General features: G+C 49.4%; 7 protein-coding genes across 7 annotated transcripts; 4 read left to right on the top strand and 3 right to left on the bottom strand.

The window, feature by feature from the left end:
* Window positions 1-31: 31 nt before the first annotated feature.
* N7511_002539 (putative ABC multidrug transporter) lies at window positions 32-4,442 on the top strand (the record flags this gene model as incomplete). The annotated part of the gene is made up of 4 exons (XM_057124964.1): window positions 32-1,756; window positions 1,804-3,811; window positions 3,863-3,930; window positions 4,005-4,442. 4 exons carry the CDS (start codon window positions 32-34, stop codon window positions 4,440-4,442), a joined length of 4,239 nt encoding a protein of 1,412 aa, XP_056987123.1.
* A 1,890-nt stretch (window positions 4,443-6,332) lies between these two features.
* Window positions 6,333-7,850, top strand: N7511_002538 (alpha-L-arabinofuranosidase B; the record flags this gene model as incomplete). Its single annotated transcript, XM_057124963.1, has 1 exon — window positions 6,333-7,850. One exon carries the CDS (start codon window positions 6,333-6,335, stop codon window positions 7,848-7,850), a length of 1,518 nt encoding a protein of 505 aa, XP_056987122.1.
* A 1,253-nt stretch (window positions 7,851-9,103) lies between these two features.
* N7511_002537 (uncharacterized protein) lies at window positions 9,104-9,909 on the bottom strand (the record flags this gene model as incomplete). The annotated part of the gene is given in 5 exon segments (XM_057124962.1): window positions 9,104-9,298; window positions 9,312-9,393; window positions 9,452-9,562; window positions 9,632-9,735; window positions 9,775-9,909. Coding segments are annotated over 5 exon segments (627 nt in total), but the record flags the coding sequence as incomplete, so codon positions are not given.
* Window positions 9,910-11,909: 2,000 nt separating this feature from the next.
* On the top strand, window positions 11,910-13,273 carry N7511_002536 (polysaccharide lyase family 1 protein; the record flags this gene model as incomplete). Its single annotated transcript, XM_057124961.1, has 5 exons — window positions 11,910-12,109; window positions 12,160-12,303; window positions 12,364-12,489; window positions 12,566-12,662; window positions 12,719-13,273. The coding sequence occupies 5 exons, from the start codon at window positions 11,910-11,912 to the stop codon at window positions 13,271-13,273; spliced, it is 1,122 nt and encodes a 373-aa protein (XP_056987120.1).
* Window positions 13,274-13,636: 363 nt separating this feature from the next.
* Window positions 13,637-14,545, bottom strand: N7511_002535 (SDR family NAD(P)-dependent oxidoreductase; the record flags this gene model as incomplete). The annotated part of the gene is made up of 1 exon (XM_057124960.1): window positions 13,637-14,545. One exon carries the CDS (start codon window positions 14,543-14,545, stop codon window positions 13,637-13,639), a length of 909 nt encoding a protein of 302 aa, XP_056987119.1.
* Window positions 14,546-15,360: 815 nt separating this feature from the next.
* N7511_002534 (uncharacterized protein) lies at window positions 15,361-19,555 on the bottom strand (the record flags this gene model as incomplete). The annotated part of the gene is made up of 8 exons (XM_057124959.1): window positions 15,361-15,813; window positions 15,885-16,180; window positions 16,270-18,703; window positions 18,772-18,949; window positions 18,996-19,110; window positions 19,172-19,283; window positions 19,357-19,390; window positions 19,449-19,555. The coding sequence occupies 8 exons, from the start codon at window positions 19,553-19,555 to the stop codon at window positions 15,361-15,363; spliced, it is 3,729 nt and encodes a 1,242-aa protein (XP_056987118.1).
* Window positions 19,556-20,545: 990 nt separating this feature from the next.
* Window positions 20,546-24,685, top strand: N7511_002533 (uncharacterized protein; the record flags this gene model as incomplete). The annotated part of the gene is made up of 3 exons (XM_057124958.1): window positions 20,546-22,520; window positions 22,610-23,710; window positions 23,763-24,685. 3 exons carry the CDS (start codon window positions 20,546-20,548, stop codon window positions 24,683-24,685), a joined length of 3,999 nt encoding a protein of 1,332 aa, XP_056987117.1.
* Between the last annotated feature and the right edge of the window lie 77 nt (window positions 24,686-24,762).

Below are 24,762 nucleotides of genomic sequence, written 5' to 3'. Positions count from 1 at the left end.
TGAATGTTTCATCTCAAACTCTGCGATCATTATGGCGGATTCGGAGAAGCCTGCCCGTGCAGGGTCGGATGATATTCCATATGACACCGAAAGCGCCATGACGATTGCCGGCTCTGAAACTCCACCACAAGAGTCGTCGGAGATCAAAAGCAACAGCTGGGGTATGCTCTCGCGTCTCCAAGAAGACAATGCCCGGAACCTGGCTTCAGGGTTCAAACAGCAAACGCTCGGTGTGACCTGGAAGGATCTATCTGTACAGGTTACCAGTGCCGAAGCGGCGGTCAACGAGACGGTCCTATCGCAGTTCAACATTCCCCAGAAAATCCAGGATAGCCGCAGAAAACCTCCTCTGCGGACCATTGTTCGAGAGAGCCACGGAAATGTCCGACCTGGAGAAATGCTCCTCGTTCTGGGTCGACCGGGGTCTGGTTGTTCGACATTGTTGAAAATGCTCGCTAATAAGCGCGGGGGGTATAAATCCGTGGAAGGTGAGATACGGTTTGGCTCGATGAACACCAAAGAAGCCGAAAATTATCGCGGTCAGATTGTTCTCAACAGCGAGGAAGAGATCTTCTTCCCAACTCTTACCGTCGGCCAAACCATGGACTTTGCAACCCGCCTCAAGGTCCCCTTTAACTTGCCGGAGGGCATGACTGCCTCGGAGTATCAGCAGGCATCAAAGAAGTTCCTTCTTGAGTCTGTCGGAATCTCCCATACCGAAGACACCAAGGTTGGAAACGAATACGTCCGTGGCGTGTCAGGAGGAGAGCGCAAGCGAGTGTCGATTATTGAATGCATGGCTACTCGAGGATCCGTTTTCTGCTGGGATCAATCGACTCGTGGTCTTGATGCTTCCACTGCCCTCGAATGGGCCAAGGCTATTCGAGCCATGACCGACGTCCTTGGTCTCACGACAATCGTCACTCTTTATCAGGCCGGTAACGGTATCTTTGACCTCTTTGATAAAGTGCTCGTACTCGATGAAGGAGAACAAATTTACTACGGTCCTAGAGAACAGGCCCGTCCATTCATGGAGGATGCCGGTTTCATCTGCCTCGAGGGTTCCAACGTCGCCGACTACCTCACTGGTGTGACCGTTCCGACCGAGCGACGTATTCGCGATGGCTACGAGAACCGCTTCCCTCGCAACGCAGAGGCTCTTCGTGCCGAGTATGAAAAGTCACCAATTTATGCTCAGATGACAGCTGAATACTCTTACCCCGACTCTGATGTCGCTCGTGAACGGACCAGGGAGTTCAAGGAGGGTGTCGCTTTCGAGACATCCAAGAAGCTTCCTAATAATAGTCCTTTCACTGTTGGCTTTGTTGATCAGGTCAAGATTTGTGTTCAACGTCAATATCAAATCATTTGGGGTGACAAGGCCACTTTCATCATTAAGCAGGTCGCTACACTGGCTCAGGCGCTAATTGCAGGATCCTTGTTCTACAATGCCCCTGATAACTCTGGCGGCCTCTTCGTCAAGTCCGGTGCACTATTCTTTTCTTTGCTGTACAACAGTCTGCTTGCGATGAGCGAGGTTACCGAGTCTTTCTCTGGAAGACCAGTTCTCATCAAGCACAAAAGTTTCGCCTATTTCCACCCGGCTGCATTTTGCTTGGCCCAGATTGCTGCTGATATCCCTGTTTTACTTTTCCAAATCTCGATGTTTGGCTTGGTTGTCTACTTCATGGTTGGACTTACCATGTCGGCCGGTGCCTTCTTTACTTATTGGATTGTCGTTTTCACCACAACAATGGTAAGACCCTCTTTTCGATGGTGCAGAATCAAACTAATCAGATTTAGGCTATGACTGCACTATTCCGTGCTGTCGGTGCTGTCTTTTCAACCTTTGATGGTGCTTCCAAGGTCTCTGGTTTGTTAATCATGTGTACAGTTCTTTACACTGGATATATGATCCAAAAGCCGAAGATGCACCCTTGGCTTGGCTGGATTTTCTGGATTGATCCACTTGCTTATGGATTTGAAGCGTTGCTAGCTACCGAGTTCCATGGAAAAAGCATTCCATGCGTTGGCACCAATCTCATTCCTACTGGCCCCGGATATGAAAATGCCCAAGACCATCAATCTTGCGCTGGAGTTGGCGGTGCCATCCAAGGCCAAAACTTTGTACTTGGTGACAATTACCTGTCATCTCTTTCATACAGTCATTCTCACGTCTGGCGCAACTTCGGTATCAACTGGGCCTGGTGGGCACTGTTTGTTTTCCTTACCATCGTTGCGACCTCGAGGTGGAAGTCAGCATCCGAGTCTGGCAACACACTGGTCATCCCCCGCGAATATCTTCACAAGCATCTCCAGAATCAGAAGAAGGATGAAGAGGGCCAGGCATCTTCTAAGGCTATCACTGAGGGCAGCGAAGAGCCTACCGACATCGACAACCAACTTGTGAGAAACACTTCGGTCTTCACATGGAAGGACCTGTCCTACACTGTCAAGACACCGACCGGCGATCGAGTCCTTCTCGATAAGGTTCACGGATGGGTGAAACCTGGTATGCTAGGTGCTCTCATGGGCTCCTCTGGTGCAGGAAAGACGACACTTCTGGATGTTCTTGCTCAGCGTAAGACTGAGGGCACTATTCACGGCTCTATCATGGTCGATGGCCGCCCACTGCCTGTCTCGTTCCAACGTTCCGCCGGTTATGTTGAGCAACTCGATATTCACGAGCGGATGGCAACTGTCCGCGAATCATTGGAGTTCTCCGCACTTCTTCGTCAACCTGCCCACATTCCCCGCTCCGAGAAGTTGGCCTATGTCGATGTGATTATTAACCTTCTCGAACTCCATGATTTGGCCGATACTATGATTGGTAGCGTCGGAGCTGGTTTGTCTGTTGAACAGAGAAAGCGTGTCACTATTGGCGTTGAGCTTGTTTCTAAGCCTAGTATTCTGATCTTCCTGGATGAACCTACCAGTGGTCTTGACGGCCAGAGTGCTTACAATACTGTTCGCTTCTTGAGGAAGTTGGCAGACGTTGGACAAGCTGTCTTGGTTACTGTGCACCAGCCCTCTGCTCAGCTGTTTGCTGAATTTGATCAACTTCTTTTGCTTGCCAAGGGAGGTAAGACCGTCTACTTTGGTGAGATTGGAGAGAATGCCGAAACACTTAAGGCCTACTTCTCACGTTATGGTGCACCATGTCCTCCTGAGACCAACCCTGCCGAGCATATGATCGATGTCGTTTCTGGTCAAATGAGCCAAGGCCGAGATTGGAACAATGTCTGGCTCGAATCACCCGAGCACACCAAAATGCTTAAGGACCTTGATTCGATCATTCAAACTGCTGCTTCCCTGCCCGCTGGAACCAATGATGATGGCCGGGAGTTTGCTACTTCTCTCTGGGAACAAACCGGACTCGTCCTCAAGCGTACCTCAACTGCCCTATTCCGAAACAGTGACTACATTAACAACAAGTTCGCACTTCACATTTCTTCGGGTTTGTTTGTTGGCTTCAGCTTTTGGATGATCGGCGACTCAGTTGGTGACCTACAACTGACGTTGTTCTTCATCTTCAATGCCATCTTCGTTGCCCCTGGTGTCATTAACCAATTGCAGCCGACCTTCCTCGAGCGCCGAGACCTGTTTGAAGCACGCGAGAAGAAGGCTAAAATGTACTCGTGGAAAGCGTTTGTATTTGCTCTGGTTGTCTCTGAGATCCCATATTTGATTATTTGTGGTGTTCTCTTCTTTGTCTGCTGGTATTGGACCGGTGGTATGGCAACTGAGGCCAGCAAGAGTGGATCCATGTTCACGGTGTTCCTCTTGTATGAGTTCTTGTACACTGGAATTGGTAAGATCTCTCTTTACATTCTTTTTGGGGAAAAGCTAACCAAATATCCAGGTCAATTCGTTGCTGCTTATGCCCCTAACGCCAACATGGCTGCCATGATCAACCCCCTTGTTCTGGGTGTAAGTTCTTTTCTTCATTCTCCCTCATATTCTCTTCATGACATGCAAGCTAACCATGTTTTCAATATGATCAGACCTTAATCTCCTTCTGTGGTGTCCTTGTTCCTTACGCCCAAATCCAAGCCTTCTGGAGATACTGGATGTACTACCTCAACCCATTCAACTATTTGATGGGAAGTATGCTGGTATTCGGTCTCTTTGACAAAAAGGTGCAGTGCTCAGAAGAAGAGTACGCACTCTTCACTGCCCCAAACGGAACAACTTGTGGTGAATATCTCGCCGACTACATGCAAACCATTGGAGCTCGCATGAATCTGCTGGACCCCGATGCTACCGAATGCCGTGTGTGCCAATACACTCGTGGATCCGATTATCTGCAGACAGTCAATCTTCTTGACTACTACTATGGCTGGCGGGATACTGCTCTCGTCGGTCTTTTCGTGGTTAGCTCTTATGCTCTTGTCTTTGGTCTGATGAAACTCAGAACTAAGGCCTCCAAAAAGGCTGATTGAGTAGAGCTGGCATTGTACAGTGTTCATGTACATTGTTAATACTCGGAGAAGTGTGAAATCTCCTCTCTTCGCTTTCCCGGCATGTTACCGCCGTGGACCTTTTTAATTGTTTGTTTCTTTAGACGTGGAAGGCGTATTCTTCAGTACTCTTAGATCAGAAATATTATCTTCCATTTGAGCTTGATACCATGAGTTTCTGAATTGCACGAGTTCTTTCGTGGCGTTAGAGGGAGGGTGTATGGTTCAGCTCATAGTTAGTGTTCATTCTTTGATCTGTCAAGCATTCAGAAGATCTTTGGATACCTCCCCCTTCTGACCATCGGCCCATAATGTGAATTCAGTGCTGTTAAATTTTTTTCTTTTTTTTTTTTTTTAAAAAAACCCAATATCTGGGGAGCGTGGCGGATAAGCCATCTTGCAGGAGTAGCTGGGTCCGATATTTGAGATTCTCATTTTCAAGAAACCCAGAAGGATCGACAAAATCCGTAGATCCGAACCAGACAAGAACATGTTCACGTTGAACCCAAAGACCAGTGATAATTGGATATACGCCAGGATTATCATTGATCGACACAAACCATGTTCTTGGTCGTTATTTGAATCCCAATGCATTAATCAGATTTACGATGACTTCTTTGTAGAACTACAACCAAATCGTCCTATTCCGTAGGACTGGACTATTTTATGTAGACACGATCCATCGAAGCAATCATATGTAGAAGGGCGAGTGATCTGGTTCTGCCGGGACCGGCCCGTTCCGATGTGTGATTGGAACTGGTAGAGATATACAGTTGGTCATTTTCTTTGCAAGTAAGGAAGAGATTTGGGGTGAACATGTCAAGAACCGGGAGATCGAAAAAAGAATGCCGATCAGATGATCAGGTTTCCCCTTTGAAACTTGGTCAAACCCCCAAGAGGCCGCTCGGCAAGAACCTGCGTCATTTGTGAAGACCTGGGGCCCCGCATCCCCCTCGCATTACCCCTCGTCACAATCCTGTTAACCTTTCCAAGCGGCCTACTCCGGCGCCACTTCCTACGTTGGCTAGGCTTGTTTACTGGTCCAGTAACATGCGATGTTAAACCTGGTTACATGCTTCGGTTAATTGTTCCCACGCCAAAGAGGAAAAAGCCCGGTGGCACAAGATGCGTGACTACGGATATATTGATGCTAGACGAACTCGCCTGTATTATTGATGAAGATGACACAAGTTCGGCAGTTGGATTGTGAGGGGCGAAGGGGAATAAAAATAGATGTTTTTGGTGCTGCGACAAAGCTTGTCCCAAGAATGTGGAGTGGAGAGGGTTGTCCCTTCAGTATAGACTGGGCCCTGGTGTCCTGGTGAACACGATCGGTTAATTTGCACATAATATTGATCGGTTCTGAAGCAATGACCGTTTGACTTAGCTGCCCAATCTAAATTTCATTTCAGATGAGAACTTTGGTCGCCTCAATTTGCAGAGGGAAAGTAGGGTTTCATCCGTCACATGGCTGTTTTCTCGCAATGCTGCAGAAAGAGAGCTCGATTTCGACAGGGGAACGGGTCGCTTTGAATGCACCCCGCATCATGGTCTGCAGGACTAGCTCGATTGTTCCCAAGGCATGATCTCTAATATTATGTGGTATTAACCGAGCCAGTTAAACCAAAGAGACGTTCAGTTGCCCCCGTAATAAGTTGTCCGCATCTAGAGTTATTGGAGGAGAATTTCAGCCACTTGATTAGCGTTACGCGCCTCCCATTTCACAAGTTTCTTCATAGATTAAAGGGATCTTATAAATAGGGAGCTTCGAAGCTGCAGATGTCCATATCTCAAGACTGTCTATCTCAATCCGTGGCTGTTGGCCCATTTCCTCGCTGCTTTCGCTCACTGTTTTACGACAAGTGATCAAACATGTTATCACAGCTGAAGCTCGAGCGTGCCTGGGTGCTGGTCTTAGGACTGGTCGCCCGAGGCTCACTGGCCAGTGGGCCTTGTGATATCTACTCCTCCGGGGGTACGCCCTGTATCGCTGCACACAGCACCACCCGTGCCCTATACAGCTCCTTCACAGGACCACTCTACCAAGTGTCGCGTGGCTCTGATGGTGTCACGGCTGATATAGCACCTCTCACCGCCGGTGGTGTGGCGAATGCAGCCGCACAAGACTCCTTCTGCTCTGGCACAACCTGTCTCATCACGATCATTTATGACCAGTCCGGCCGGGGCAATCATCTTACCCAGGCCCCACCTGGCGGCTTTAGTGGCCCGGAGTCCAATGGCTATGACAATCTGGCGAGTGCAGTTGGTGCACCAGTCACGTTGAATGGACAGAAAGCCTATGGTGTCTTCTTCTCGCCCGGCACCGGCTACCGCAATAACGTTGTCAGTGGCTCAGCTACAGCCGACGCTGCGGAGGGCATGTACGCAGTCCTGGATGGAACCCACTATAATGGAGGCTGCTGCTTTGACTACGGCAACGCCGAAACCAGTAGTACAGATACTGGCAACGGCCACATGGAGGCCATCTACTATGGTGACAGTACCGCGTGGGGCTCTGGTGCTGGTAGCGGTCCTTGGATCATGGCTGATCTGGAGAACGGCCTGTTCTCTGGTATCAACTCTGGCAACAACGCCGGAGATCCATCGCTCTCTTACCGGTTTGTCAATGCCTTCCTCAAAGGCGGAGCGAACAAGTGGGCAATCAAGGGTGGCAACGCGGCGTCTGGCGCGCTGTCCACCTACTACAGTGGCGTGCGCCCAACTGCATCTGGCTACAACCCGATGAGCAAAGAGGGTGCTATCATTCTCGGCATTGGTGGTGACAACAGTGTCAGTGCCCAGGGTACCTTTTATGAAGGAGTGATGACCTCTGGATATCCGACCGACGCCACCGAGAACTCAGTGGCAGCCAACGTCGTAGCGGCCAAATATGCCGTCGGCTCCCTGACCAGTGGAACAGCACTGACAGTCGGATCGTCCATCTCGCTTCAGGTAACAACCTCTGGCTACACAACCCGCTATATCGCACACACCGGCACGACGGTCAACACACAGGTTGTTTCGTCCTCCAGCACCACCGCTCTCAAACAACAAGCCAGCTGGACCGTTCGCACTGGCCTTGGAAATAGCGCTTGCTTCTCGTTCGAGTCAGTTGACACTCCCGGGAGCTTCATTCGCCATTCGGACTTTGTCTTCTACCTCAATGCCAATGATGGCACAAAGCAGTTCTATGAGGACGCTACTTTCTGCCCTCAGTCTGGTCTCAGTGGCCAGGGAAGCTCGATCCGAAGCTGGAACTATCCCACCCGCTATTTCCGTCACTACACCAATGTTCTCTATGCTGCAAGCAATGGTGGTGTTCATACATTTGACTCTGCCACATCATTCAATGCCGACGTGAGCTTCTTGGTTAGCAGTGGTTTTGCTTGAGCAATGGCATGACAATCTGGCACCTTGAAGAGTGAGTCCTTATCCGAGGGCTGTACAAGTGCCTGTGAATTTCTACATGTAGATATCAAGCCTTTTTTGCAATCTTACATAACTTACTTGAAATGAATTGATGTGTTTATACAAAACCAGCCACAAGTAAATCAAATTTGGGCGAGCTAGGCGTGCTTTTGACTTGTCTCGTATTCAACATAAGATCTGAGCCAAGGTTAAGGCGAGACACTACGTGGTGGATAAGAGGCTTTCGTGCACTAATTGCCTGATGAAATGTTAAAGAGTACACAGGTCTATGACTTTTGAATCTCTGATGCAAAATAATGTAATCATAGAATTTTTATGCTTTTTAAACAAAAAGATAACAAGAAATGTGTGACGAGTCATAGATATAATTCAAACCCATCCAAAGAAACGCCAACATAGTGCTCAAACACAAAAGTATTCAAGTGCTCAAAAATACCAAATTTCTACATTCCAGCTGCCCCATCATTTTTGACACGCTGGGTATTGCATATCAATTTTAGCGAAGTCGACTGGATCTTGCATCTCGTTGCTACGTAAATCAATCCGAACCTCTTCCGGGGTTGCCTTCGGTAAGTAGTCCGCGGGACACTCATTGAAAATCCACGTTTGGAACTTGCCATCTGGAATGGTATAAGTGTATTGTTATTTCGAAGCCATGGGCCAAGGAGCCTGGCGCCTTCTCTAGGGACTTCTTCGCCGGGACGCACATCGCAGTCTATGGCTTCCCAGTGGTCCACCATAGGTTCCTGGGTCATATGCTCCAGCATGTTGATCTCTAGTGTTCGGGCCACGTAAAAATCGACTGCGTCATTTGCCATGAAGGCCTCGGAGATACCGGGGGAAGGTGGAAGCTGCCCAGTACCTCCTTTCAGCACATCATACGCCTGAAGGAGTGTGATATCTCAACTAAATACGTTTGCAGAATCGGCCCCCGTATCATCGGTAAACGTAAATTGCATGTGGGGTGGAACGGTACTGGGTGCTCCGGCTATATGAGCAGTAGGGAGCCGAAGGGCAATCGCCATCTAATGTGTTTGTCTCGAGTTAGTTGAGGACTGAATTGAAAGAGAATCAAGCATACTTGGTTTGCATATGGCTCAAGCAATGATGGACCTGTGATCCTACAGCCACCCTTTCGTTGGGACGATGACCTTCTACCCTGCGAAACAAGCATTAGTGCTGTCAGGGGTTCGAGAAATTTGGACGTGGCTCACCCCTTCAACCCAAAAGCCCGTGTGTCCTTGAAACTTTCCATTGATGTATAAGTATTTATTGGTGCCGTAAGGTCTTGGTTTGCAGAGCTGAACGCCTTGAGACCAGTAGGTAACAAGGCGAGGATTCCATCTCAATTCTTGGGCTCTATACGCCGCCATGATGGCAGTCACATTCTTAATCTGCTCCCATTCATACTTTTTTTTTCACAAGCCAAGTATGGATACGTTCGAGGGAAGCCAAGCGCTGGACTACTTCCCAGCTAAGCCCAGGTTCAAGCAACATAAGTTCGCTACAGTAGTTGGGTGAGTAAAATTATTCCAGAAAAAAAAAGATTCAGCATAGCTTACTCGCGTTCCTCTTGTAGCGTTTCGTATGTTCTCAATCGATGTGCAAAGATGAGAGGCATGATATTTTCCTTGATTCGCAACTCACATCTTTTGATATGTGCATCGTAGTCCCTGGATAGCAATGTAATGGATCAGAAGCTATATATATAACCGCACCTTTTTCTCTGCATGCGGACTTACTCTGGGTGAATATCTGGTTCAAGATCACTCCAGCCTTTAGGAGTCTTATCCAAGTCGATAATCGCGGGAACTCTCCGTTTAAAGGCTTTGCGCTTAGACCGAGACTACCACTTTGGTGGGGGGTATATGTCCTCATAGGAAACCTCGAGGTCTGAATCAAACCATGCAACATCTAAAGGCCTGGTCTCAGGCGTCTTGGCGTCTAAGAATTTTCTCTTCCCTAAGACAGCATAGAACCCTTCCGTCTTTAGGGTGTGGTGGCGGCGGGGACGTGGCATATTCAAGGCAATGTAGAAAGAAAAGCCAAAAAAAAACAGGCGGACTGGGAAAAAATAATTGAGCTGTTTGTAGCGATATGAAAGACTATAAATTCAAGTAGGAACCTCAGAATATAAAATTAAATTTAAGCAGCCTAAAATTTCGAGTACAAAGAAAGCATCGAGGACCCCCAGTTTTGAGTATGGGCTGAGGCAAGAAAGAAACGTAGTTCAAATTCCATCCTTGCGAGCTCTTTCAGTGTTCTTTGAACAATTTGCGATCAGAATACTTGCAGTAGAGTGGTTAAAGAAAAATATGAAAAGATATTTCAGCAGAAATTTCTGCTGGCTTCTACCCGTGGAGATTTTGACTTCTTTGTTATGACCAGATGGAGTGACCTCGAGTTCCTTTGTAAATTCTGTTTTTGAATAGTGCCCTGCAAGAGACAGCTCAAGAGAACTTTTTTCCAAGATTTGCAATAGCTGGTGCGATAGCTAGCGATGCAAAGCAGCAGCTATGATATTATGGGTCAAATTCCCAATCGCTCCTTCGCGTCGACGTACAATCCAAGATAGAAAGCCTGAATAGTAAACCTGTGTCATATCCAGTTCACAGTTTATTCAAACTGCATCATTAGACGCTGAGAAAGTATGGCAATCTATGTCGCCAAGAGGTCAAAATAGCAATGATCATTGGTATGCAAAAGAATTGCCTCCAATGATCTCCAAACAACTTCGAACAGTCACTCAATGTACTTGAAACATATACCAAATTTATTGATTCGATGTTGAGGACGAGGTCGATGTCGCCGACATGACAGTGCAAGATCTACTGGAGTGGGCTGTTTCACCTTCCCTGGACTGATCGATTGGATCAAGCCATCACTAAGTCAGCGAGTCACTTTCAAAATTAATATCTATACATCCCTGATGACAATCACAAAAGGGGAATCCTCGCAGCAATTCTGAATGAAAGATCTACATTGTGTTGACTTTTGGCACCTTGATGACAGCCCTTCATCTGCTTGCCATGATGTTCGTTTAATATCTATCCCTTTTCTCTTGATTAAATTTCATGAGTCGGTCATAAGATATTATCTACCCCTGTAATGAGGCCCATATAATGATTGACTCTAGTTTAGTGACCTATGCTTGGTTTTTGTCGAAAAAGGGGCCGGATTCCTCCTTTGCCTCATCCGCTAACGTTAAAACGTTAATTGCTCCAACGTAGCTGTAACTGGGAAAACCAAGACGACCTCGTACTCGCATAAGCAGCATATATAGTGTCCACGTCATACTGCGGTTCACTTCCATAGGAGTCAAGTGACAGTCGATGGCACTCAACCGTTTGGTGAATAACGGTGTAGAATAACGGTGTAGCTAGTCATCCAAGACTTCCAAAAGAATTTCCACCGATTAATCTAATAGATCATGCTCTAAACTGTAGAGCGTGAACCAATTCATGAAAACGGTATAGTTATAGTTGATCGTTGAGCTAAATTATTAAAGTGTTCAAAATTCATTAAAGGCAATATGGAAAGGAGAAAAAGAAAACGTGGACAACGACTTTTCGTGGAGTTTGGTATTAAAATGAAACACTCTTGATTAAGCACCCACGGCTCTATTGCTTCTCTTGTGTTGGTCTTAGGGCTGATTGGTCAATAGGGTTAGCGGAGATGTTTCGGAGACGGGATTACTGACGATCGACTTCCCAAAGCAACGGTAGTGTGAGAGTGATCGTCGTGGACATATCCACCGAGCAGATGTTTATTATCTGATTCACGTTGTCCACTGAAACCACATCCACTCTCATTTCGGCCTCTGCTCTGAGGAACTAAGGTAGCCTCGAAACAAGGCATATTCTAAACGTCTGAGACATATCTGATGAGCTAAAACTGGGAGATATATAAGTTCGGTTTCTTTCCTTCTCTGATGCATTATTCAATCCACTCTCTTTTCTTTCCTACTTTTGCTTGCTTTTATTTACCGTCATTCTTTATTCCTTTTTTTACACTTCCAGGATGAAGTACGCATTTGTTCTCACGGCCATTGCCGCTCTCGCCTCCAAGGTCGCTGCTGTCGGTGTCTCTGGCACTCCTGAGGGTTTCGCTTCTGCCGCTACTGGTGGCGGTAGTGCCACTGCTGTCTACCCTTCCACCACCGATGAGCTGGTCTCTTACCTCGGTGACGATGAGGCTCGTGTCATTGTCTTGAGCAAGACGTGAGTAGAGGAAATTTGTCGTGGACAGGCAACAGCTGACGATCTCATAGTTTCGACTTCACTGACACTGAGGGCACCACCACTGACACTGGCTGTCTTCCTTGGGGTACTGGCTCTGCTTGCCAGGTCGCCATCAACAAGGATGACTGGTGCACCAACTACGAGCCTGATGCTGCTACTACCAGCGTCACCTAGTAAGTTTTGAATTCTTCATGTTGCGATAGACGTTTCGCCCATACTGACACACTTTTCAGCAATACCGCTGGTTTGCTCGGTATCACCGTTGGCTCCAACAAGTCTCTGATTGGTGAGGGCACTAGCGGTGTCATCAAGGGCCGTGGTCTGCGCATGGTCAACGGTGTCTCGAACATTATCATCCAGTACGTTGATTTTATTTTGCATTGGCTTAATCTGTGAAACCTTCCACTAGAACAAGCACTAACTGGTTTATCACAGGAACATCGCTGTCACCGACATCAACCCTCGGTACGTCTGGGGTGGTGATGCCATCACCCTCGACCAGGCTGATCAGGTCTGGATTGATCACGTTACCGTATGTCTCTTACGAAGAAACTGCCAGCAATTTGTATCGACTGACCCAAAATCTAGACTGCTCGCATTGGCCGTCAGCACTACGTGCTGGGCACCGAAGCTGACAACCGTGTCTCTATCACCAACAACTACATCAACGGTGAATCTGACTACTCTGCCACCTGCGACGGCCACCACTACTGGAACGTCTACCTTGATGGCTCCAGTGACAAGGTGACCTTCAAGGGCAACTACCTCTACAAGACCAGTGGTCGTGCCCCCAAGGTCCAGGACAACACTTACCTCCACGCTGTCAACAACTACTGGGACGAGAACTCCGGCCACGCATTCGAGATTGGTTCCGGTGGCTACGTCCTTGCCGAGGGTAACTACTTCTCCAACGTTAACCAGGTTCTTGAGTCCTCCTCCTTTGCCGGTGCCCTCTTCGCTGCCGACAGCGCCTCCAGCACCTGTGAGAGCTACATTAGCCGTTCCTGTGTCGCCAACGTCAACGGAGGCACCTTGACTGGCTCCTCCACCACCGTTCTGTCTGACCTGAAGGGTGACACTCTCGCTACTGCCGATACTGCCAGCACCAACCCTGCTGGCAGCGCTGGCCAGGGTAACCTGTAAGCAGTCTCGTGTGTTTGGCCTAGGGAAATTACTCAACATCTTTTACGGCACAATTGTGGCAACTACTTCCCGACAGAAGGAGTGATGGTATGGTTTCTATCTCAGCCTAATAAGTAATATTCCCAAAACAAATGTACATTTATAACTAGACACCTTGAAATGCAATCATCTATTGGGATTGTGACCAGATTATCATGTCCAACGCTTAGATAACAGAATACTAGGCTAAGATATAATATAGACTACTTTCTAGTAATTGCTTCTTATATCTAAATAAGGAATTTATTAGACGAAGTAGCGAGTAATATATCAGTAATGTATATATACACAGGGTGCCGCAAGGCTCAGGAAGCACGAATGAGCTTAGAACAACATCTTTATTTTGAGCTTGTCCAGTTCAACGATCTCGTCTTTCATCTCCACAAGTTCTTTCATGTCCCATGGACAGCTCACATATCTCCCGCCCAGCCACTCTCTGCGCTCAGCTGCCAACCACGCAATGGTATCACCTGCAATCTCTGGCCGATCAGGAAATGCATCTCTCACCTGCTCCGGCATGCCCTCAGAAATCTTTGTTTTTATCGCGCCAGGATTCACACAAAAAGCCAAAAGCCCTTTATCACCATACTCTAACTGCAAAGTTTCTGTCCATCTCAATATGGCAAGCTTTGAGCTCCGATAACTTCCGCCTCCTGGGCGGGCCGTCAGAGCTCCTGAGGAAGATACATTGATCATGATACATAAACCATCCGCATTAGAACGAGCCGACAGTTGCATTGGGAGGAATATGCGTGATATGTTGAAGAGTCCATGAACATTGACTTCCCATGTCCTCCAATACACATCCGGGTCTGAGTCGAGGAATGGCTTGGGGGGTTCCATATGGGCCGCGTTGTTAATGACAATGTCCAGGCGGCCATCAAAGCCTCGCGCCACGATGTCATGCATTGCATGAACACTTTCTTGGTTTGCAATGTCCACTGTGCAGCTAAGCACCACAGGTTCGGGGCGACCGGCTTGAGTTGCAACCAACTTCAACTTCTCAGCAAGGTCGGCCGATACCCCGTGGAGGTCTGCGATCGCTATTGCAGAGGCCCCTGCACGTGCAAACGCTGTTGCGGTGGCATACCCTACTCCGTCCTCCCAAGCAGCGCCGGTGATCAGAACATGTTTTCCGGCAAGGTTCAGCCCTAAGGGAGAAATATAGTCGTATGTTGTAGAATGACGGGTCGTTGTGAAACGGCCACCAGAGAAATCATTGGTCGCGGACATTTTTGAGTAGGAGACAACGTAATGCTACAGAGGCTCTGAAAGGGAAAGGAGACTAAAGAAAATGTCGAGCTGAGGGGGAGGTATTTTACCACTAAGGACCGGGTTATTCATCAAGTACCCGTTCAAATGGTTCTCTATTTTGTTGACAAAAGTGGTCCGTCCTTACATTACTAATTTGCCCGAGGTTTAGTTACAGCACCCATTTGCTCACTCATTCGCTGCAGTATAGATGGCCCGTTCGCCAAGCCATTTCCCCACTTGCTGAGTGTTAGAACCAGCATGATTTGGCTCTGTAAGGGAGAATGCGCCGAACGGTACCTGAATGTTGCCTGACGGAGTGCGCTACTTAATGTGGTGGGAGAGCTGACTGCCTGACGGCAGTCATAGTAACTTTTTGGTTCGGTGTACAACCTACTAAGCTCCCCTAGTAGGTTGGAACAATAACATCCAATGACCTGGTTATCAAACCCATTACGTCAAACTTGTCAATGATACGGAGATATAATAAATTTCTACTTTTATAATACGGAATAATGAATTCATTCACTACAGTGGACTTTTACCCAGCTCATACTGCACCAACTTACTCAAGGTTGATATAGATAGCGTGTATATGTGGAAAAAGTATTTTCAGTACATGATAAATAAGGCTTGCTATGCTGGACAGGTATGAAGCCAAGCCGCGGATTGTATCAAAGAATGCATGTCTTTGTTTAGACCTCCACGCAGTCATCGAGTATTCAAAGGCATCGACTCTGGATATGAGATCATCCAATCCATTGGAGGACACACGTTTTATATAAAGCTCAGCCAAATTAAAAGTCCTCTATCCGAATGTTAACGGCTCCGTTGCGTATTTGTACACGCAACCGCTCAATATCTTGCAGCACACGTATGGCCAGAGGCCCCGTCTGATTTTGCCAATTAGCTTCCATGGTATCCAACCACCGGTTGAGGAAGTTTGTAGAAGTCGTGATCATGCCATCAATGTGGTTAGAGAACCAGGCGGTCCAAATGGGCCGGATATCAAACGTCTCTGCTGGATTCGCAAGGTTCCATGCCTGGTTGGCAATCCAACGCTCGGCGCCTATCTCTTGGTACTGAGCACGTAGAGCACGACGCACCTCCTCGGCATTGAGATAACGGAACACAGCAATGACACTGCGCATACGCGTTAATGCCCGCTCAGGATCCGTCATGTCGTTAACGTATGTTGTCATGGAGCTGTCGGCCAGGGGTCCTCGGTTCCAGCGACGCCACATCCAGACCTGTTCAACACTTAGTTTTCGATCCAAAGAAAGAAAGGAAAGATGGGATGGGGAGAAAGAAGAAGACTGACGCGATTCTTGAGAAAGTTGAGATAAGCGTCGAGGATGAAAAAGTTGTCTTGATTTCGGAGACTGCCGTACGCCTCAAAGATGCGCACAGATGGCCAGTTGGGATTGTCGAGACCCTGGCCTCCTCCGATGGGCATTCCCCACATAGCTATGTTGATGTTGGGTCCATTCATCCAGGTATCAGATACAAAGCCAGCTGGCACAGGTGTAAATTCGTTGAGCCGGTTGCCATCCAGCCGGCCGTATGTGATGTCCGATAAGAAGCGTCCTTCTGTGTTCATCTCCATGATATGTTCCACTTGGAAAAGAAATTAGCAACTCACTAGCATCATTGGGGCATACGTATATATGTCAAATAAAAGGATTGCTTGGAGCAAGAGTGCTTACTGTGTAATGAGCGGCCATTATAAGTGTTTCCACTGGCAAGAAAAACCATCTGCACCTCGGTGTCGACACAATCGGCCCGGTTGCGGTATATAACTGTCCGCAGTCGGACATCACTGTTAGCGCGAGGCTCACTGACCGTCTCGTACGCGGAAGACCGCACGGTAGTTTCGTCTTCGCCACCATTCTGGTCATCAAATGTGTAGCAATACGACCGTCTAGCTCCAGTGCGCTTATCCAGCGTCGATGAAAAGTCGCTGCATGTCTCGTCCCACTCACCGTTAGTGCAGTCACTCTCCTCGCCGGTGCATTCATCCGTTACCGAACAGCTTAGCACCGGGCTAGAGCTTGCCAGATCGTCGTAGCTCTCAAGATTGCACAGGATATCGTCGGACAGATCCTCGATGTTCTCCTGGTAAATGTTGCCATACCAGTCGTTTAGGTCATCTCTGAAGTCAGGGAACTGCAGGTTGGAGAAATAGTCCTTGATCTTCTCGTTCCAGTACGAGATGTAGCTGGTGATAAGGTCACTGTTATAGTACGCTGCACTCAGGATTGCAACCAGTAATTTCTCAGCCTGTTCCCGCGCTGTGGAATCGCTGACGTCGCGCGTAGAGAGGCCTCCGGACGCCTTGTTGGGGCACGTAGGGCTCTGGAAGAAGTGACCCAGGGCGTCCTTAAGGTCAGTGACGTTCTGGCGCTCCTTCCACTCGGTGTCGTAGCGACTGTTGAGCGCACAGAACGAACTGGCACCAGGCTTGTTCTTGCATACGCCCGTCCGCTCCATGGCAAGGCGATACATGTTGCCCGGGCAGTCAGATGAGCAGCGATCTGGATCATCCTGGAACTGCACAAACATATTTTCAAACTTATACCAATCTCCGCCTGTCCACTTATCGTCATCATCGTCATAGCAGCAGTACTTACGTTCCTGGTCGGCCTTGCACTTGACCGCACCGCTTCCCTCGGCAGACGATAGCTGCTGAAATTTCTTCAAAATGGGACAGTCAGCGTCACAGTCGCTGGCCTCACCGGCCCACACACAGCTGTCGTACACGTCCATACTGGGCATCTTTTTCGCGGTGGTGCCCACGTCGCAACAGGCGGCTTGGTAGCCGCTGTGACAGCCGCCGTTGGTACTTCCTACCTCGACCGTGCCGTCTGGGCAGGTGTAGTCGCAGAAGCTGTTGGAGTGCGTGTACCAGCCGCATGTCGGCATCGACGTCTCAGGACAGCACAAGATGTGCAGCTCATCTTCGCAGGCGGTGCTGTCCATCATAAGCTCCCCCGTGTTGTGCTTGTTCTTGTCAATGCGCGTGGTGGGCTGGTAGCCTTTGGGGCAGCCGTCGCCACAGTTGGTCCATTTACACTGGTCGATCGTCTTCCTGACTTGCACTTGATCATTGTGGCTGTTATCGATCTCCAAGAGAATCATGCCGAGCCGGTTAGCCGCCCGGGCGTAGAAGGCATTCGTGAACTGGCGAGTCGGGGTGTCGTGGCTCACAGCCCACACCATGACTCCGCGCAAGCCCAGTCCCAGCGCAAAGTTGACTTTGAGCTTGAGAGTCTCCTCGTCATCGTATGCCACCCATTGGTTGTCCCAATGGACCACTTTTACTCCTGCCTCCTTGTATAGCGTCGGGGTCAGGCCTTTCTCGTCGATGATATCCACAATCTCGCTATTGAGAAGGATGCCATTTTCGCGGCTACACAAGCCCTTATTACCAGCTGACTCAAATGTGCAGCCGGGCTCCATACACGATGTCGATGTGGCCGTGAACGATCGGCCGTAAAACGCCGTGCCCATGACCACCTTGTTGCTTGGGATCTCATTCCGCCAAAGCAGATCCATGGCATCCTGGATCTCCGTCAGGTTTGTGTGCGCGAACAGATATGGCCCCAGCCATTTGTTGCCCCGGTCCCAGGCCCCATGCAGGTCGTAGGTCATGATGTTAAAGAAGTCAACATACTTTACCATCTCAACAATATCGAAGTGCTGTAGGAACCAGTACGAGGCTGGAAGTGTGACGGTCAATCCATCACGCCCCCCAGTGCCCTTCAGAGCTTCTTTCAATGCACGCAGAAAGGTAGGGAAGTTGTCAAAGTCCTCTTCACGACCACCGCGCTCCACAATGCTATCCGGACCGGGATACTCCCAGTCAAGATCAACGCCGTCGAGTTTATACGTCGAGAGAAAGGACGTGAGAGAGTTGAAGAACTTATTTTGTGCATCTTTAGACGCAGCCAAGTCACTGAATGTGGACTGGGTCGGACCAGGGTCATTGTATGACCAGCCACCCAGCGCAATGAAGACCTTGAGGTCGGGATCCTGGGTCTTGAGTCGAACAAGCCGCCTAATAAGGTCCTCTTCCTCCGTTGATGCTAGCTTAACTTCGAATGTGTCCGGGTCAATGGTGCCAAAAGCATAGTTGAGGTGCTGCGGGTAGTGGTCTGATTAGCCTCTCTGATCTCAGCACTATTTCGAGGTGCAAGGGAGCGCTCAACTGTATAGATGCCTAATGGAATCTGTTCGGGGAAGAAAGTGTGACAGGGTCGCTCATGGGACCAGCCCTCATAGTAGCCCACAATGGTATTCAGCGGCGTGACCGAACTGTAGTCAGCTGAAGGACGCTTGACTTTTTTGTCGCCGCAAAACTCAGAAGTGACTCCACAGTATCCCCATCTGTATTATATTAGTACGTTGTCCTTCAATGATCAACTTGACATACTTGCTGCAGCAGACATTGAGGGGACATTTAGCGTGTTCTGCAAATTCGCCATAGCCACCAGGGTCACAATAGGCTTTATTCTCACAGCCAGAAACACAGTTATCCTTTGAACAGTCTGAAATATCGTCAGCTATCGATCAAACCCCTAATACAGTATAAATTAAAAAGTCGCTCACAGTCTGGCCCGAGGCCACAAAACCCAGAAGAAGAGCAGCAGGCGTCGTTCGCACAAGGCCGGTTAGCATCGCATTCCGCCTGAAAGTCACAGCTAGCCACACAGTCTGCACCCTGGAGAGATATCAGCTACTGATCTACTAATTGTGAAGTCTGCCTGGGTACATCAATGAGGAAAATGACATACGCAGAATTCATCTCCGATTCCACAGTAACCCGAGCTAGAGGTTCAGTTAGCGGTTGTTTGAGGTTCATATAGAACTCGGATCAGAGACATACCTAGAACAACATCCAGTAGCACACGGACTTGAAGCACCGCAATCCTGTGCTTGCACCTGCAAGAGGAGACACAGAGCCAGCGCCAGGAGGAGCAGCCGAGTCAACATAGTGCAGGCTACCTAGGTACTCTACGAGGTACGCTCTGTCCACTTCGGCGGGCCGTGGAGGTGAATAATATTAAGGAAGGAAAGAGAAGAAAATGCAAGTCCAACAAAGGAAAATGCGCTGTCTTTAGTTATTTCGTCGTGCTCCTAGGACTAAAGACGACTATAAAACGTAGGCCAATTGCCAAGGCTACGCGGTAGCATTCGGATGTCGAACAGGGGGAAAAGGGTAGAGCGGCCCTTGATTCTCGTTGAGCTCGCTTAGAGAATATGAGATTCATTAATTTTCACCGTTATCGGCGCATTTGAAAACGAATCAATCGTATGAGAATTCCTTATGGGAGACTTTTTTTCGGAGCTAGAGGGAGGGAAGGATGCATGAACCCTGCTCTCCGGAGATGAGCATTTCCGCCGGTGATTAGGGCTCCATTCCCACTAACGGCGTAGTTTGCGGCTAACCGTTCCCCGACTACGCTATCGAGGAGCTATGTTAGTCTCAGGGTTTCAATTGGACCCTGTTGCCAAGAATGGCTGACTCTCTTGCCCGTTGCATTTCTTGGCTGCTCGGCAACACCTTTTTTGGAGTAATCAATACTACATACTCCTGGACAGCAGTGGTGGCACCCGGCCGCTCCGTTATAGATATATTGCCGACACCGGAAGAAGCCATGATCCCAGACTACCGAGCAGTAATTCAATTCCTTCTTCTTTTCTGATCCAAGGCCTCTTTTAAAACACAGCTAGAGGGGGATTTCCCATAGAGGATCAAAAAAAGTGGAAAAAAAAGTCTGTAGCGCAGAGATGCTCGACCAGGTACTCCCTCTTAGGGTCATCTTCACGGCTCTCTGCTGGGCTCTGTTGGTCTTCCAGGTATCTGGACATGGCCATCATGCTGTACACCAGCATCTTCATCATGCCCGCGCCTCATCTGCTGCGTCCTATTCCACTTCTACCTCTTCTTCTCCCTCTTCGTCTCCCACGTCCTCGGCTGTCATGTTGGACGCAAAGGAAACGGTACGCAAGGCTCTCGAAGCTCTCTCGGTGGCCAACAAGCTGCGTCTGGAAAATATTCATTTCAACAAATATGAGTTCGATGACACCAATGAGAACACCGGGGCCAGAACACCGGCGCCGGCTCTAGATATTGAAAGCCCACCTGAAGGCCTGAACAAACGGTCGTTGGACAACAGCAGCTTTGCCTACTCATACTCTATCCCTGACGAGATAAGAGAGGCTGCGCGCATTGTCGCCGAGTCTGCTCCTCCGGCCACACCTATTGGGGATCATGAGCAAGTGGCTGCCAGTATACGCCGCAAGTATGCGCTGCGCTCAAATGACACCAATTTCCCGCCGCAGCAGCTGAAGACACATAGCGGCCTCAGTGGCTTTGGTCCGTCCGAGGGTGACGGAAAGAAGAATCAGGAGAAACTTCAAATGACCAAGCGAGCGGCCTCCAGCTACTGGATGGCCACAATGAAACAACGCGGCAACAGCCCGTTTGCGCCCTCCGGATACCAGGTGTGGCGCAACGTTATGGACTACGGAGCAGCTGGCGATGGAGTGACCGACGATACCGCAGCTATCAACCGGGCCATTGCAGATGGAGGCCGCTGCGGTGCCGACTGCGGCTCCAGTACAATCTACCCGGCCGTCGTGTACTTCCCCCCTGGCACATATCTGGTCAGCAGCTCGATCGTTCAGTACTACAACACGCAGTTCCTGGGTGACCCAGTCACCGTGCCGACAATTCTGGCGGCGTCAAGCTTTATTGGCCTGGGCGTTATCACATCCGATGTGTACGTGAGCGACACGGAAGAATGGTACATCAACCAAAACAACTTTTTGCGCAGTATTAAGAACTTCAAGATCGACGTGCGACTCACAGATCCATCGGCGTACGTGTGTGCCATCCACTGGCAGGTGGCACAGGGCACGTCGCTGGAGAACATCGAGTTCTACGCACTGGCTGATAGCACGCAGCAGGGCATTTACATGGAGAACGGCAGTGGCGGCTTCCTTGCGGACCTAACGTTTGTCGGGGGTAACTTTGGCGCCTACTTTGGCAATCAGCAGTTTACAACCAGCCATCTGGTGTTTGTTAACTGCAACACGGCCCTACAGATTCACTGGGACTGGGCGTGGACTATGCAGGATATCGTGATTGAGTCGTGCACTACAGGCATCATCATTGTTGGTGGTGCCGGTGGGCCCATGAGCAATGGCCAGCCCGTTGGTTCGCTGATTATCACCGATGCCCTGATTGCCAACACACAGAAGGGTATCGTAACCTCGCTATACTCAGAGAACTCGACGGCTTTGCTGGTGCAGAACACAGGCTTCTTCAATGTGCAGGATGCCATTATTGACAACGTACTCGCCACTACCCTGGTCGCCGGCGGCGATGAGGTCTTTCTCGACAACTGGGGATTTGGCATGGTGTCGAGCGAGTCAGGCGTCAGTGGCTTTGTCAATGGACAGGCTATTCCAGCCATGAATCGCACAGCGTCTCTGCTTGCTGACACTGGTTATGTCAATCCCAACTTCTTTACACGTCGTCGTCCCAAGTATCATGACATTGGCATGGCCCAGCTCATGGATGTCAAGTCTCTGGGTGCCAAAGGTGATGGAGTCACAGATGATGGCCCGATTCTTAATGTTATTCTCCAAAATGCGGCCAATCTGTCGTCCATTGTCTATTTTCCCTTTGGGGTGTACGTCGTCAAAGACACGCTCAATGTCCCTGTGGGCAGTCGCATCATTGGCCAGGCTTGGTCGCAGATCATGGCCAAGGGCGCTAAGTTCCAGGACGAGCTTAACCCGCGGGTCATGGTCAAGGTTGGACAGCCTGGAGACGTCGGTGTGGTGGAAATTCAGGATATGCTCTTTACTGTCTCTGGCAACACCGCTGGAGCAGTGCTGATGGAGTGGAATGTACATGAGTCAATCCAGGGCTCATCTGGTTTATGGGGTATGTTGTTTCCTTCTTCTTCTTCTTCTCCCCATTCAATCTGTTCATATATACAAACATACATGTTTTGACGGTGCTAATGTGTTTAGACTCTCATTTCCGAGTTGGTGGTGCCATTGGAACTGATCTTCAGTCCGAAGACTGCCCTAAACAGTCTGGATCTGTCAATCAAGCGTGTAAAGCGGCTTCCCTAATACTGCATATGACGGCACAGAGCTCTGCATATTTAGAAAACGTGTGGGTGTGGGTGGCGGACCACGACCTCGATAAGATCTCGCAGGATCAAATCGACATCTATGTCGGCCGTGGAGTGCTGATCGAGAGCCAGGGCCCAACGTGGCTGTATGGAACGGCATCAGAGCACTGCGTTCTATACCAATACCAGCTCTCTGGTGCTAAAGATATTGTGTTTGGGATGATCCAGACTGAGTCTCCCTATTTCCAGCCGACTCCCAACGCGCCGCAGCCCTTTACTACCGGTCTCTTCAAGGACGACCCAACGTTTGACAACTGTGACAGCGGATCGGGTACCTGCGCTGTCTCGTGGGCTGTTCGCATTTTAGACTCAGAGACGGTGTATCTACTGGGTGCAGGATTGTATAGCTGGTTCTCGGACTATAGCCAGGACTGCCTGGACACCGAGGACTGCCAACAGCGGGGATTCTTCATCGAGCAGAGCAATGACATCTGGATCTACAACCTGTGCACCAAGGCCATTGTCGAGATGGTATCGCCCGTCGGTGAGCTCGTCACACGTGCCGTAGATAACCGCAACGGGTTTCTATCGTCCATCCTAGCCTGGGTGCGCAACTCGTCCAACACAACCATTGGTGAACGCAAGTTTGAAGGGTTTCAGATCTACCGCGATGACAGTAGCCGCATTGCCGACCTGACGACAGCCTGTCAGACGGCTATGAAGCAGAGGATCCAGTGCCAGGAGATGCTGGAGGGCTGGCAACAACCCGAGATGCACGGGTCTTTAGACAGCAAGAACCTGACAGACGCTGTATGCGACACTGGCTGCGGCCGATCTCTACAGAGCTATTATGACGGGGTTGTTTCAGCATGCCAGGGCCAGAACTTCACCGTCAAATCTGCCGTCACTTTTCCTGCACGCGCTGGAGGGACCATCTGGACGGGATACAACGAGACGTGCCTGAAAGATCCGGACACGGATGTTTACTGTAACAGTATGTTTTTGTCCGTCATCCTCATGATATAATATTTGAACTGACAAAGTAGATTTGATTGATACGTTTACGATTGTCGATTCGTACGAAGAAATGCCGCGGGACGAGCTATGTTCGTGGTGCTACGTGAACTTGAACATCATGATGCAGTCGTCGCCTTACTCCATCTTTCAGTCCACACTGGAGTCTCCGTATCTCAAGGCAAGGCTAGAGTATATATATAGCACCTGTGGAGTCGAGGTTGGCCCTACGGACGTGCAGGATCCGCAGTACATCCCCATCGAGCAGGAGCCCATCCCCTGCTTCACCGGCGTGACCTATACCTCACAGGTTGGCGACAGCTGTGACAGCGTGGCGCTTACCTACTCGGTAGCCTCAGCTGCCCTACAGAGCGCCAACACTGGCTATATCACCAACTGCACTACGCTGGCTGCTGGCAACGAGCTCTGCATCCCGCTCACCTGCCACGAGCTATACATGCTGGAGGACACCGACACTTGCGAGTCTATCGAGCTCGATACAGGCATCGGCCTCGGAAACCTGGGCGCCTATAACCCGTGGATCAATTACTTTTGTGACAACCTGGTCTCTACGGTCTGGATCCACGGCCGCACTCTCTGCTTGTCGCCGCAGGGGGGCATCTACAACGTTTCCAACCCTATCCCTGGTGTCGTAGTCGCACCTGGTGGCAGCACCGGCTACACAAGCATTGTTATTCTGCCGCCGGCCAACAGCACTGTCGCCAATGGCACTACCAATTATTGCGGCAGCTGGTACACTGTTGCGGCGGCCGACGATACGTGCGCGAAGATCTGCACGTCGACCGGTATCACAAGCGACCTTTTCCGTGAGGTCAACCCTAGTCTGGCTGGTAATGCTACTGAAGCCTGCACAGGGCTGTTACAGGTGGGAGCTACGTATTGTGTTGGGCCGGTCTGGAGTTGGGAAGCCCTTGAGGCAGAGACTAGTACTTAGAATACATTTGTATAGTAGTTAATCGGGGTTTGTTATTCGCAAATTGTCAAGTCAAAGAGCTCCTCTCTTGTTTCAAA

This window comes from Penicillium nucicola (assembly GCF_028828085.1).
Source record: "Penicillium nucicola strain IBT 29836 chromosome Unknown utg000002l, whole genome shotgun sequence".
Classification (NCBI taxonomy): Eukaryota; Fungi; Ascomycota; class Eurotiomycetes; order Eurotiales; family Aspergillaceae; genus Penicillium; species Penicillium nucicola.
Note: the sequence above shows the minus strand (reverse complement) of the source record. Positions and strands in the feature narration are given on the sequence as shown.